The sequence below is a fragment of the Lissotriton vulgaris genome, chromosome 4_1, assembly GCF_964263255.1.
Source record: "Lissotriton vulgaris chromosome 4_1, aLisVul1.2, whole genome shotgun sequence".
In the NCBI taxonomy this organism is placed as follows: Eukaryota; Metazoa; Chordata; class Amphibia; order Caudata; family Salamandridae; genus Lissotriton; species Lissotriton vulgaris.
In genome coordinates this window covers 2,105,578,789-2,105,593,853 of record NC_141691.1, presented here as the reverse complement: position 1 = coordinate 2,105,593,853, position 15,065 = coordinate 2,105,578,789, and the positions used below count along the sequence as shown (strand labels likewise).

Genomic DNA, 15,065 nt, shown 5'->3' with positions numbered 1-15,065 from the left:
CATCATCAGAGCTGTGGGAATAATAACAACTGTGAGCCCGTGCATGAAGTGCACCATCAGAGGTGTGTGAATAATAACTGCGGCAGCCCCGTGCGTGAGGTGCATCATCCACATTGCTCAGGTCACCCAAATTCCTGCACTCTCTACCACATTGCTTTCAAAAACAGCATACTGTTGCACACACTATCACTGCTCGCCAATTCAAAGCTTGATAAAAATGTTATGCACCGCATTGTCATACACAATGCCAATAACTCAAACTTTAATGCTGCGAGACCTATTGCATTGTAAATGCTTGTTATTTATCTTATGCAACTAACAGTCATTGACAAAGCCAATGGTCCTGGCTTATTGTAGGTGCACTGCTACACTGGAGCCTGCTGGGCTGGGGACACTACACTGCATCCGCAGGGCTAGGGGCACTTCTATAGTCGGAACTGCTGGCTTGTGTACTGACATCTACTGATGCGGGGGCACTGTTCTGGCTTCTGCTGAGCCGAGGACACTGCTGGGTTAACATATCAGCTGTACTGGGCAGTGCTGGGTTAGGGGCACCGTACCTGCAGGATGTGAACCTATTGGCAGGGCTTGAGTCGGGGTACCACGCGGGTAGACGGCGTCCCCCAACCTATTTTACAGGGGGGGGGGACGCCGTCCCCCCTGCCAAACAGCTGCACTTAACTCTGGCCTCTCTGGGACGAGATCGGAGCACACCTTTCGTGACGTCACTACCGGTGACAGCGTCCCCCCATTTCTCTTTTTAGGACCCGTGCCCTGCCTATTGGGCATTTCTGATTGGGAGGGAGGCGTACTGGTACTGCATAGCTTTCCTCTGGTATACAGGACACTCACCGCTGCCGTTTGCAAGGGACTCCTGCAGCTCCGGGACCCGCAGCCATGGAATTAACTGAGGTAATGTGGGCATTGCATTGTAGATGCACCCTCGGGCGGCGTCATCTCCTGTGGATTGGAAGTGATCACTTTTCCTGCGCTCGGGAAACATCTAAAGCGGAGCTTGAGTCGGGGCGATTGGGGGGGCGTCGTGGGCGATTCACTTGCGGGAGCGATAATTGTGACCAGGTGGGCCGCGTGCTCCAGAGTGAATCTCCGGCGTGCATGCACGCGTTGCCATTGAAGGCAGTGGAATGTGTGAACGCGTGCACGTGCTTGGCTGAAAAGCCTAAGCGCTCAGAAAAGGTCATTTTCTTTGCAGCGCTGCGCTGCAAAGGCTCGACCTAATGATATCTGGGTGCTTTCTTTTGAATTGCACTTGGTTACCATCGACTTGGAGTCAATGGTAACAGCATTTCCTAATTGGTCAGTTCCCATTTATGAAATGCTTAGTAAATGTGCTTAGAAAATTGCTAAACTAAAAAATCCCTATTTCTAATCTCCTATTTAGAGAATCACAAAATGCGATTTCTATTGGATAGAAATCACATTTTGTTACTGTGTTTAGGCCTTTGTACATACCGAAAGGCAGAATTTAATGTCTTAACAGACCGATATTGCGATTCAGTCCAATAGGAGGCGCAGTTGCCTTTCGTAGATCTGTCCCATACTCTCTTGCTTCGTACTGTGCAGGGCTTCAGCCCTCCATCTGCCGCTGGGATTACCGAGGACCCTGTCTGTTTCTGTCTGGCACCGGGTGCGAGGCCAGAGAATGAACTCTCACTCTCTTAGCTCAGAAGGAAATGATCACTTTAGGTTTTGATTGACAGCCTTCAGTGTACGTTTGCAGCTCGTGAGAGATGAAAGAACAGACACCAGTGTGGACATTATGGCAGGAATCACAAGCAGCTGCGGTGCAGGCAAGATCCTGCCCCAGAGCATGGAAAGCACGCATGCTGCAGGGGGGGGGGGGGCACCACTGCTGGCCCCGCCCTTCAGATAGTGACCCCTGCATCTGTCTTTGGCCCCAATGTTCTGCTTATGAAACCTTAGACAGGCTCATGCGACCCCCACGGGGCCTGTCCAGACTCGAGAGGGCCTTTGGACTGTGTTACAGACCCGGGCCCCCCTCTCTGCCACCCCCTGGCAACAACAATGGCTACTGATTGCTCACTCAAAGAGATACTTCCGCTCCAGGCGAGGATACGAGATGCAGGCAGCTTCGTTCCTTCCTCTCACCTGGAGCTAAGGGGGACGGGGAGGGGGGGCGGGGGCTGGTTCTTATTATGGGTGCGGCTCCGGAGCAGGGAGGTGGGGGGCAGCGGCGCTTGTTTAAAAGCTGCAGGTCAGTGCCAGGGGCAGGTGAGGTCCTTCCTCATACTTGAAGCTGGGGGAGGGCTGGCTCTTATTATAGGTGCAGCTCCGGAGGAGGGAGGGTGGGGGCGGGGCAGCGGTGCTTGTGGTAAAGGCCGCCGGTGCCAGAGGCAGGTGAGGCCCTTCCTCTCACCTGGAGCGGGGGGGGGGGGCGGCAGGGTGTTTACCCCCCCTCCGAGAGGGAGGGGTGCTCGCCCGGCTCCTCCTCCGGGGCAGGAGAGGGGAGCGAGAGTGCAGGGCTTCCAGTCTCTCCCGACAGAAGGGTCGGAGCCGGTCAGAGGAGGGAGAGAGGGAGGGGCTCAGACCGAACCTGTGAGACAGGAGCCCCTCACCCCCAAACCAGGACCAGAGGGGGCTGTGACAGGAGCCCCTCACCCCACACACCAGGACCAGAGGGGGCTGTGACAGGAGCCCCTCACCCTCACACACCAGGACCAGAGGGGGCTCTCACAGGAGCCCCTCACCCTCACACACCAGGACCAGAGGGGGCTGTGACAGGAGCCCCTCACCCTCACACACCAGGACCAGAGGAGGCTGTGACAGGAGCCCCTCACCCTCACACACCAGGACCAGAGGGGGCTGTAACAGGAGCCCCTCACCCTCACACACCAGGACCAGAGGGGGCTGTGACAGGAGCCCCACACCCTCACACACCAGGACCAGAGGGAGATGTGACAGGAGCCCCCCACCCTCACACACCAGGACCAGAGGGGGCTGTGACAGGAGCCTCTCACCCCCACACACCAGGACCAGTGGGGGCTCTCACAGGAGCCCCTCACCCTCACACACCAGGACCAGAGGGGGCTGTGACAGGAGCCCCTCACCCTCACACACCAGGACCAGAGGAGGCTGTGACAGGAGCCCCTCACCCCACACACCAGGACCAGAGGGGGCTGCGACAGGAGCCCCGCACTCCCACACACCAGGACCTGAGGGGGCTGCGACGGGAGCCCCTCACCCTCACACACCAGGACCAGAGGGGGCTGTGACAGGAGCCCCTCACCCTCATACACCAGGACCAGAGGAGGCTGTGACAGGAGCCCCTCACCCACACACACCAGGACCAGAGGGGGCCGTGACAGGAGCCCCTCACCCTCACACACCAGGACCAGAGGAGGCTGTGACAGGAGCCCCTCACCCCCACACACCAGGCCAGGAGGGGGCTGTGACCGGAGCCCCTCACCCAACACACCAGGACCAGAGGGGGCTGTGACCGGACCTCTGAGACAGGAGCCCCTCACCCCCACACACCAGGACCAGAGGCGGCTGTGACAGGAGCCCCTCACCCCCACACACCAGGACCAGAGGGGGATGTGACAGGAGCCCCTCACCCCCCACAGGCCGGGACCAGAGGGGGCCGTGACAGGAGCCCCTCACCCTCACACACCAGGACCAGAGGAGGCTGTGACAGGAGCCCCTCACCCTCACACACCAGAACCAGAGGAGGCTGTGACAGGAGCCCCTCACCCACACACACCAGGACCAGAGGGGGCCGTGACAGGAGCCCCTCACCCTCACACACCAGGACCAGAGGAGGCTGTGACAGGAGCCCCTCACCCTCACACACCAGGACCAGAGGAGGCTGTGACAGGAGCCCCTCACCCTCACACACCAGGACCAGAGGAGGCTGTGACAGGAGCCCCTCACCCTCACACACCAGGCCGGGGGCTGCTGTGACAGGACCTCTGAGACAGGAACCTATCACCCCTCACCCGAGACCCTGGGCTATTGCTATAAACCCCTGAGCAGCCCCTGAGATCCCGGACCAGCCGGAGACCCCAGACCAGGAGCAAAAATGGACTCGGAGCCGGGGCTTCGAGAGGATTGCAGCAGTGACACGGGGTCGTACACCACTGGTGTATTTAAGGCAACTTCGGATTATTCTATTGGCCCCGACACCGACCCCCAGCCCGAGACCCCGGTCCTGTGCAGTGCATCACCGCCGAAACCGGGGGCCCATGGGGGTCCGGGGCCAGAGAGAGAGAAACAACTGCAGGACCCAGGAGCGGGCCGGGACCAGGACGCCAGGAGCCCCAGGTGGGATGGAGAGTCAGGGCTTCGGGCCAGTGACGGGGCCCCACAGCTGCTGTGGTACCTCCCTCACTGTGAACCCCCTGGTCACAGCTGTCCATCTGCAAACAGCCCCCACGGGATCCTGAACCAACACAGCAAGCCAGAACCGCAATCAAGGACCGAGGGGGGGACAGAGCCTGGCTGGGAGGAGAGGCGGCTTCTGCGGGAGTTGGCACGCACCCTCACCCCCACCCCAGGAGAGACCCCTGAGGCCACTGAAGCACATAAGACGAGCTGTGAGAGACGCCCCCTCCAGCCCAGAGGTGAGAAACTGTAACTACACTGGGGGTATCAATTCAATTCAATTCAATTCAAAAATCTTTATTCGGATTTCAAAAATCCATAAAAGCACATTTTAAAAAACAATTTGACATTTACAATTACAGTTACAATAGGTGCAATAGACACTATAAAGTACATTATTAGTGCATTTACTAAGTCACGCATTTCAAAAGTGCAAGAAAAGAACAGTAGTCATTGATAGTTCAAGGGTATTCCATACTTCTACGTACATTAAAAATGACTTTTAAAAAACAGCTTGTGCGAAATATGAGTTCATCGTCCTCCAATTTTAAAAGCCTCAAATAAGACTGGTTCAGGGAAATGGGTCTACGTTTTTTAAAATATGGTGCTACAAACCATTTAATGTATTTCATATAAAACTTACACATGAAGAAGAAATGTAAATCATTTTGTTTACTGGTTCCGTCACAAGGACACGGAATCTTGTCATCTACGGTGTGTCCCAAAGGAAAACAAAGTAAAAATTTTACCGTTCCTGCTTTCAGTCTAAACAATAGAGATCTTTCCCAGTAGCACATTGGTAATGTCAAATACAACGGAAGTTGCTGGGTTAATAAACCATTGTTAATATAGGACACAACAGTTTGTTTCTTCATCTCTTCTGACAATCTTTTTTCCCTGTAATTGGCATACAGTTCAAATTGGACTACTTTTTTGTCAGTCCTCTGTATATGAGATGGATTTTCAAAGAGGTTGCCCCTGTCTATACTAGACAGACTCTCTTGTATACCACGGAACCATGGGATCTTATTCCATTTGTCACAAGCTAAACATTCCCTCAAAATGTCATGTGTTAGGCTAGCATATTCATTTGCCCAGATAGCTAACCAAAATAATGCAGGCCTGGCTGCAATAAAATCACTAATATAGGGTGCATTCAGCTCCGAGTGACAAATAAACCCTGATGATGAAATGGGAGCCCCCAGTAGCTTCCTACAGAGCCGATTCTCTTCTCTTTGTATTGAGGGGGTTTTTACTGACCCCCAAATTTCGGCACCGTAAGTTGCCACTGGGATGCATTGGAGCCTATAAATCTTTAAAATTGCTTTAGTTGCTCCAACTTTCCTCGGTTTGGGGAGAGATAAAATTGAGTTTGTGGCCTTTGAGAACTTGCCTGTGGCGTGGGCAATATGCCCACTCCACAGGCCGTTCGCAGCAAAGACCATACCTAAATATGGGAAAGTTTTAGTTAGGAGCAACTTATCAGCTCCTATCGTGATAGAATTTAATTGCTTGGCACCCGGCCCACAGGACATGATAAATGATTTTTTTTAAATTTACTTTTAAATCCAAATTCCCCATATATGATGAAAAGTCCCTGACTAGTGCACGTAGGGCGTTAGGTGTTAATCCCATAAGCACAGCGTCATCCGCGTATAAAAGACACGGTAGTTGGCGTCCTTTAATTTTAGGGACATCTTGGGTAACCTTTTTTAGGGAGTCGCTCAAGCCATTTATGTAGATGATAAATAACAGGGGTGCTAAAACGCACCCCTGTCTCACCCCCCTCTCTACATTAATTGGCCCAGAGACTGTACCCTCCATGTCAATCCGAACTTGTGCCTTTGTATCTTTGTGCAAATAGGCAAGGAAATGTACCAGGGGGGGATCCAGGCCATAAAACAATAAAATCGACCACAATTTTGACCTGTTTACCAGGTCAAATGCGGACGATAAGTCCATAAACGCCAAGTAAATGGGTGACGCTTTAGCAATATTATATTTGCTAATTAAAAGGTTCAAATTTAGGCATTGTTCGATGGTTCCCACCTTGCGTCTAAAACCCATTTGGCAACGGTCAAGTACCCCCATTTCCTCAGCCCAGTCATTAACTCTATTATAGAGTACCCTACCCAAGATCTTTAAAGTATTGTCCAAGAGCGAAATAGGCCTATAATTTACGGGATCAGATCTTTCGCCCTTTTTATAAATAGGCACTATTATGCTCGTGGACCAAGTTGCGGGTATTGGGGCAAACGGTAGACTGTTGAAAAGGTTGACAAAGATGTTTCCCCAGAGTTCTGGGTTGTGCTTGATTATATCTATTGGGAAGCCGTCGGGCCCAGGTGCCTTGTTGCCAAGGCTCTGATTAATGGCCACAGTGACTTCCCCCACAGTAATTTCTAGGGATTCCAATGTTCCTGGGGTATAATCCTCTAAAACAACGCCAGGGCTGGCATATATTTTAGAAAAATGCAATTCCCATTGCTCACTTGCTATGGTACAACTAGTCGGGGTTAATTGCTTACCCATATCCCGCATCTTTTTTTTTTTTTTTTTTTTTTTTTTTTTTTTTTTTTTGTCACAATTAAAAATAGTTTATTTTTCATTCATAAACATATTTGTTGACAAGAAAGTCTTCATGTCATAATTTTTCGCTTTCTCCTCGGTTTATTGCTAACATTGAGTCAGTTATAGGACACAAACTTAATTACTTCACCATAACAAAACAATTTACACATATCTCCCTGAAATGGTAGAATAGAAAAATGACCAGCCGCCAGGTGGTCAGCACAGACACTGAAGGGGGTTGTACAGTTTATTGCCATCAGTACAGATATTCAGTTTCTATATTTGCTCCACACATGGACGTTTGCATGGAATGAAGCAGAACAAATATTCCCTGCCCTAGTGGCTCATGCCACAGTGATATGCACCTTTCAGATTCTGGTTTTATAGCTCCCTGAGTGATTCCAATTTTCAAAAGCAACAATCTAGTCAAAACAGATATGTATCGACAAGCGCAGATGCCATTTCATGAAAATGTGATTTTTTTAAAAAAAAGTACTAAGCATGACTGCAAGCTGCTCAGTGGAAGACCAACATTATACAATTCTACGTTATAAAATGAAAAATATCATGCAAATCTCAGATTTCAGCCCTGGTGAAAGGGCAATTACGTCAAATAAATCTGATTATCAAAAATGACCAACTAACTAACTCTCCGCACGTGTTAACAGTTCCTAGCATCAAGAAGTCCCAAATAACATTATCATGCTTTTCAGTCAGTCGAGTAAGAGTAAATCAATCAGACTGGATGTAATCTATAAAAAAAAACTGTTAACTATAAAAACATACAAAATATGTCTTCCCTTTTTCCATACTTCACACAGGACAAGTATTAACAAGGCGCCCCCCAGCCTGAATTTTATTTTGGGCGCAGGTACAGCTTTTTAGTGAGCATGGACGCAAAGCAGGGCACCTGCTTCTTTCCAATTGCATTGGCGTCTTTACACACGTCCACACGACGTGCAGACACCTTCCGGTTCACCAGGGTCAGTAGTTCAAGCATTTCCAAGGAAGAGCCATATTGTTTCATTGTGTTGCATAGATCTTGAATGAACCAGGAACCATACACTGTTTCACGATGGGAATAGTAACCTTCAGCTACGGAGTAACACATGAGAAAATCTGCACCAGCTGGCAATGTGTACACGGCGGCTGCGTCCACTTGAATTTCATTCTGCGGCTCTATCCCACTGTCAACTGCGTCGCTCTCAATGACTGGCTCATCATGCTTCTCTCCGCGGCAAGCCTGGATTATAAATATTTTGGGTTTTCCCACCAGGCTCGGACATTTGTCTCCCTTGAACATGTTGATCAGAGCCTGAATTTCGATTTTTGCATCAAAGGAATAGATGTGGTCCTTCTCGCCGTGGCTCAGGAAAACACACAGAAAGCAGTCAGCATCAGAATGATCAGCAGTTGAAGCATCTTTAATTTTCTGATGCAGCTCTTCAGCTTTGAGGTTGTCATAGCATGACACTTCGAAGCCCTGCTCCGAAAGTCTTTGTCGGAGGTTGTCCCGGTCAGCGTTGGTGCCGCGTCTCTCGGGCATGGTAAGGTACCAATGGAACCACTCGTGGTTGAAGATCAGTGCCACCCCTCTCCTCTTATTGTTCATTTTGTACTCTTCTGCAGGATTGAAGTGGTCACATCTAGCATCAACTGCATCCGTTTCAATAATGCCGCCATCTTTGGATTCTGGAACTCGTTGACTATCAGTTTCAACCGGTCCTTCCGCTCGCTGCTTCTTGGGGTGCTCCGCCATGGTTGAGGGGCTCCGGTCACTCGCTCTCCAGAAGATCTCCGGGAAGCTGTAAACAAAGCCCCCATATCCCGCATCTTTTTAACGGCAGGCCAAAAAGTGGTGCTGCTCCCCAGGGTAGCAGCAGTTGTTAGTGCCTCCCATTGCTCAGTTAGTAGAGCAGCCTTCCTTGAGCCTATAGCTGTTTTATAATTCAGTCTAGCGGTCCTCACATCTATTATGCTTCTCGGTTTACAGTTTAAAGCTCTACGAAGAGCTTTATTTGCTGCTGAGCAGTGGCGGGTATCATCCCTGCCCCCTACAGGGAAGGAAGTGTAACTGCACAATGTGGCATTCTTGCTGCCCCCTAAAGGTGAGACACTGTAACTGCACCGGTGCATCATCCCTACCCCTTAGTGGCAAGGAAGTGTACCTGCACAATATGACATTCCTTTGCCCCCTAGAGGCGAGAAACTGTAACTGCATTGGTTAATCATCTCCTGACCCTGCAGCACATGAAGTGTAACTGCACCGGGTAAAATTCTTGCCGCCCCCTAGAGGTGAGACACTGTAACTGCACTGGGGGTATCATTCCGGCCCCCTAGAGGCAAGGAAGTGTACCTGCACAATGTGACATTCTTGCTGCCCCCTAAAGGTGAGAAACTGTAACTGCACTGGGGGTATCATCCCTGCCCCCTACAGGGAAGGAAGTGTAACTGCACAATGTGGCATTCTTGCTGCCCCCTAAAGGTGAGAAACTGTAACTGCACTGGGGGTATCATCCCTGCCCCCTACAGGGAAGGAAGTGTAACTGCATAATGTGACATTCTTTTGCCCCCTAAAGGTGAGAAACTGTAACTGCACTGGGGGTATCATCCCTGCCCCCTACAGGGAAGGAAGTGTAACTGCACAATGTGGCATTCTTGCTGCCCCGTAAAGGTGAGAAACTGTAACTGCACTGGGGCATCATCCCTACCCCTTAGTGGCAAGGAAGTGTACCTGCACAAGGTGACATTCCTTTACCCCCTAGAGGCGAGAAACTGTAACTGCACTGGGTTATCATCTCCTGCCCCTGCAGCACAGCAAGTGTAATTCACAAGTTGTCCTTCTCACTGCCCCCTAGAGGTGAGAAACTGTAACTGCACTAGGTATCATCTTCATCTCCTGCCCCTGCACCACAGTAACTGCACAAGGTGTCATTCTCACTGCCATATAATCGAACAGAAATCCCTCTCCTGTATGCTAGTATATATAGTGCTAAAGAGTTCATGATACATTAGAACAGCCCTAGGGCCCCGGCCTTCCAAATTATGATGCAAAAAACATAATATACTGAAAAACTCAGTGGATAAGGATAAGGAGTAAGAGACTAGAGGGGAGTCCAGACGGTTCTTTCTGAATAAAGGCCCAGGACTGGCGCAGCGATATCGTCAAAACACAGGCAACAATTTGAAAACACCGAAAGAAACAAGCAGATTCACATATGAAGTGAGTCCAAATAGGAAAGGAAAAAGAATAAATGCGCTGATCTACTATGCATGGAGCTTTAACTAAAGTACAAATGCAACAAATTGCACTTAGTCAGAGTTCTGTAGCCACACTGGAGACCAGATAGACAAAGTCATGCAAAGCAAAGGTGCATTACTAGGCAGTGTCCAGGAATTCAAAAGAAATGCTAGGCACTAAAAAGGTCTCACTACACATAACATAGTTCCTGAACCTACATACTACTTTACACAGAAATACGGGAGTTGTCAGTTCGGTAGCCACACTGGAGACCAGAGAGGCAGAGTCATGCGAAATCCAGGAATTCAACAGAAAAGGCATACTGGGCGCTTAAAGAGCCTCGCTACAAATCCCATGGTTCCTGAACCTACATAATACTTTCAACAAAAATACTGGGGGCATCGGGGAGAGCCGCACCCGGCTGGATGAAAAGCTGCTCCCAGATATGAACTCGCACAGTTCTTGCTACTTAACAGCAAATACAGGCGCACTAATGAAGATCGCCCAGGGGAAGATGTGAGAGGCAGGATACTAAGTGGATATAAAAAGTCACTCGTACTCCTAGAAATGCAGCGTTAGTCCAACAATGGCGGAATAAACGGACCTGGTTAATATATTGCAGAGGCGGTAGAACAACGTCCACACAGATGGCCGCCCGCGACCCTGATACTCACTGCCCCTAGAGGTGAGAAAATGTAACTGAACTAGGTTATCATCTCCATCTCCTGCCCCTGCACCACAGTAACTGCACAATGTGTCATTCTCACTGCCCCCTAGAAGTAAGGAAGTGTAACTGCACAATGTGTCCTTTTCACTGCCCCTAGAGGTAAGAAACTGTAACTGCTCTGGGTTATCCTCTCTCGCCCCTGCAGCACAGGCAGTGTAACTGCGCAATGTGTCATTCTCACTGCCCCCTAGAAGTAAGGAAGTGTAACTGCTTGCAAAGATAAGGGGCCCCCTGATATTGATGTGAAGTTCACCTAGACAGGGAAATACATATTGTAAGTAACCTAGGGCAACTTCATACTATAATTCAAACCATAGCAGATAATAGTATTGACACTATATTATAGGAAAATACTAAATATTTATATATATATATATATATATATATATATATATATATATATATATATATATATATTTATATATATTAAAAGGACACATACATGATGAATATAACAATAAAGAGACAATATTATATAGAAAACCTCACACTACATACATGCGTCATACATACACACTTAAATCAAAACATGTGACATAGATCAGGATTAATACTGATAACATAATTCATTGAGTTATATGATAAGTAATTGTCAACACATCAAGAAAAAGATTAACAGAGAAATAAATTCATAGAGTTATTTTCGGGTGGTTTCTAATATTTCTCAACGCGTGTTTCGGCAGAAAACTGCCTTCCTCAGGAGTTCCACCTCAGAACTTGTACTCTGTAAGATCAATAAAGTGTCAATGTAAAAGTGCTGTGGTGTCACTACTAAATATATATATATATATATATACAATTAAAAAGCAAGAGTTATGTTCACATTCAAGAGCCTTTGGAGATGAAAAGGGAGAACAATGAGAATGGTGTGACTAATGGAAAGGTATGAAAATGAATATGCAATTTATTAGGACAATGAATCTGCAATTTAAAAGGACATGACCTCCTGTTGAAGTTACACATCCTTACCCCTGAGAGCTGGATCAGAAACCTTGCTGTAGCTACACTCAGAACTGGAGGCAGGAAATGACACCTGACTGAGTTACCCCTGCTTACATATGGGTCAGAAGATGGTCACCCAGTGAAGTCACACGCAGTGAGGGCTAGTGTGCTAGAGATGGGTGTCTATCACAGGTACACCTTGTTACCTCCAGTGACAGGAGATGAAACCCAGAAGAAGTTATATTTCATATACTCTAGATGGCAGGAGATAAACCCCTGCTGAAGATATACTTCTTTGTTAACTCTAGGGGACGGAGAAGCATATACCTGTTGGGGGGCAGGAGAAGGAAACCTGATGTAGCTAACCTTCCTGACCTCTAGGGGCGGTAGATACACTATCTGACCTAAAGGTAAGATAGTGTATCTACACCAAATGTTCATATAGTACCCTCATGGTGTATAACTACACCAGTTGTTCATATCCTACTCCCAGGGTGAGTGTAACTACACCTGGAGTTCATATCCTACCCTCAGGGGGAGTGTAACTACACCTGGTCTTTATATCCTACCCCAAGGGGGAGTGTAACTACACCTGGTCTTTATATCCTACCCCAGGGTAAATGTAACAACACCTAGTGTTCATATTGTACCCTCATGGTGAGTGCACCTACACCCAATGTTCATTTCCTATCCCCAGTTCTATCCTAAGCCACTATGAAGCGGTGGAGTTCGTAATGACTGACTCCCAGATCACATACTCGTTATGGCTTTGCTGCACTTACAATGTCTAAGAATAGACTTAGACACTGTGAAGGAGCCGGGTCTCACGTTCTAGATCTGCTCTATAACTTTGAGTCAATGGTACTTTTTCTCAGCATGAGAGTGTGTGGGGGAGAGAAATCGTTAGCAAGTCATTAAATCCAGTTGCAGTGTGTAGAGGTCCTTAATAATCACCGACAACTAAATGGGGGAAGTTAATTTATTACAAAGCCAAAAATAACTGAGCATACAGTCACCGCAAGATGAGGGTGTGATAATACATTGGAACTAATACAAAGCCAAACCGATGAATGAAATTAAGGTGGTGCAACATGCACAAGATGATTAGTTCTCGAATCAGGATACAAAAGAGCAGAGCACAGGAATCCACATTTTCCTGCTTTGAAGATTTCGTAAAAAAAAGCATAAAGCTATCCCTACGCTAACGTGACATCCCTAGCTAAGGATTTCACGGGGCAGGATTGGTTAAGGTGCCAGGAAGTGGAGTCTTCCTTGGAAGTCTCTCCACTCAATTGCGTTAAGCAGCATAAAGCTACTGAGACAGAGCGCGTTCTATGATGTTCTCACTTCAAAGGCAGAGAAGAAGGGGGCACTTACCCTAGGTAACATGTATCAATATTACAGGTGATATCCCAGGATCCTTTACAGGTCACACCATCCAGCCAGGCAAAATCCTTGAAGAGACTTTCCCACTGGATAGCAATGCACCCGAGTGATGTGAGATGACCTTGATTCACAGGCTCTCTCCCGTGAGAGTGTACAACAGTTGTCCTTCTTGGTATCAACGCTCAATGTATCCCCTTCTCTCCTTGCCTAACTCCTAAAACAAAGACATTATTCTAACTAACAAGCAAGATTCTTCCACCTGCAACGCAAGCATGAGAAAGAGAAAAGCCTAACGTGTACATGAAATTGAAATATTAATACAATTGTAAGAGCTTCAGGGAAAAAGACATTTCAGGGTTAGATTCAGCTAACATAAGAAGGATAGTACATAGACTTTATGAGTTTGCATGTAAAATAAACACATTTATTTAGTATTACTACATACGTTTACATTTAACACATTCCATAGGCACATTGAATACATGATTGTCAGCTGTACACACAAATTCTGTACGTTAATGGTTTCAGACAGTTATCTCTGGTTGCTACATTGATTTCTTCACATTTACATTGAGGTGTCCTAAAATACATCACAATTCATTTTATTACAGTTCATGTTGTAATGCCTCATGTTAATACAACAAAAGAATATATGTGGATGTGGACAACTCATGATTATGATGGACCCCTACAAATGAAAAACTGATTTTACGCTACATCACTGTATCGGTACAGTGCTCATTCGACTGTACCCTCACTTTTGGTCTAGGGCACCCTGCTACAGATGTGGCTTACCTGTGCCTCAGGTAGTGTGTTGTAGGCATGGGACACAGGGATGTGTGCCATATTGACTCTTACTTTTCTCTGCACCAAAACAAGTAGCCTGCAGGGGCAGGGTGTGGGTGTTAAGGTAAAGGGTCTCTAAGGTCTTTCTTAATCACAGTGCCCTGGGTACCCATGGTACCTTTTACAAGAGGTATCCCTGTGGCCCGGGATGTGCCAGGTTCCCAGGTACAGTTTGTGAAAGGAACACAGGTGCTGTGACATGGTTAGCAGGATCCCAGCACACATTTACTCAAGTTGGCATCAGGTAATGGCAAAAAGTAGGGGCCAACCATGCGAAAAAGGGGACTTTCCTAAACATTCCATGCTGGAATGCATTGTGGGATTGGACTATACAATTTGCAGTTGCTGGTAGTTAGGATAAGAGGCAAGCAGCAGTTATCTGTGCTCTTCATGAATACTAATCAGGATCTGCTTGCTCTCTGCACTGCGTGCTGCCACAGAGGTATCTGACTCGCAATGACCCGGCATCTCTGCTCCTTACAACATTCTACCTCTGCGGGTCCTGCTTCAAGGAGGAAGCGAACGCGGGCTGCTGGCCCAACGGGGCTGCGAGCACGAAGGGCAGGGACTCCATTGACCAGGAGTCCCTGCAAGGCCAATTGAACACACCTGGCCCGCTCTCCCCGGTAGCCACGCCCCCAACGAACCGGACCTCTCATTAGCACCGTTCCTGAGCACTACTGGTGGGATCTGCTTGCTCTCTGCACTGCATGCTGCCACAGAGGTATCTGACCCGCAACGACCCGGCATCTCTGCTCCTTACAACTTTCTACCTCTGCCCACTGTTCGCCGGACCCGCTCCGCGGGTCCCGCTTCAAGGAGGAAGCGAACGCGGGCTGCTGGCTCAACGTGGCTGCTGGCTCAACGGGGCTGCGAGCACGAAGGGCAGGGACTCCATTGACCAGGAGTCCCTGCAAGGCCAATTGAACACACCTGGCCTGCTCTCCCCGGTAGCCACGCCCCCAACGTACACGTTTATAACCTGACCCA

The 15,065-nt window shown here is 48.4% G+C and overlaps 1 protein-coding gene and 1 pseudogene across 2 annotated transcripts in view; one reads left to right on the top strand and one right to left on the bottom strand.

Moving 5' to 3' along the window:
* Positions 1–3,933: 3,933 nt before the first annotated feature.
* The window catches only part of LOC147725132 (uncharacterized), a 187,574-nt gene continuing 176,442 nt past the window's right edge, over positions 3,934–15,065 (top strand). The window contains exon 1 of the mRNA XM_086967113.1: positions 3,934–4,601. Coding sequence (XP_086823239.1) covers positions 4,061–4,601 — 541 coding nt within the window. The 5' untranslated portion in view covers positions 3,934–4,060. The remainder of the gene's footprint in view (positions 4,602–15,065) is intronic.
* LOC147725133 (caspase-6 pseudogene) lies at positions 6,911–8,747 on the bottom strand (annotated as a pseudogene). Its single transcript, XR_015309957.1, has one exon. The product of XR_015309957.1 is annotated as a caspase-6 pseudogene (transcript).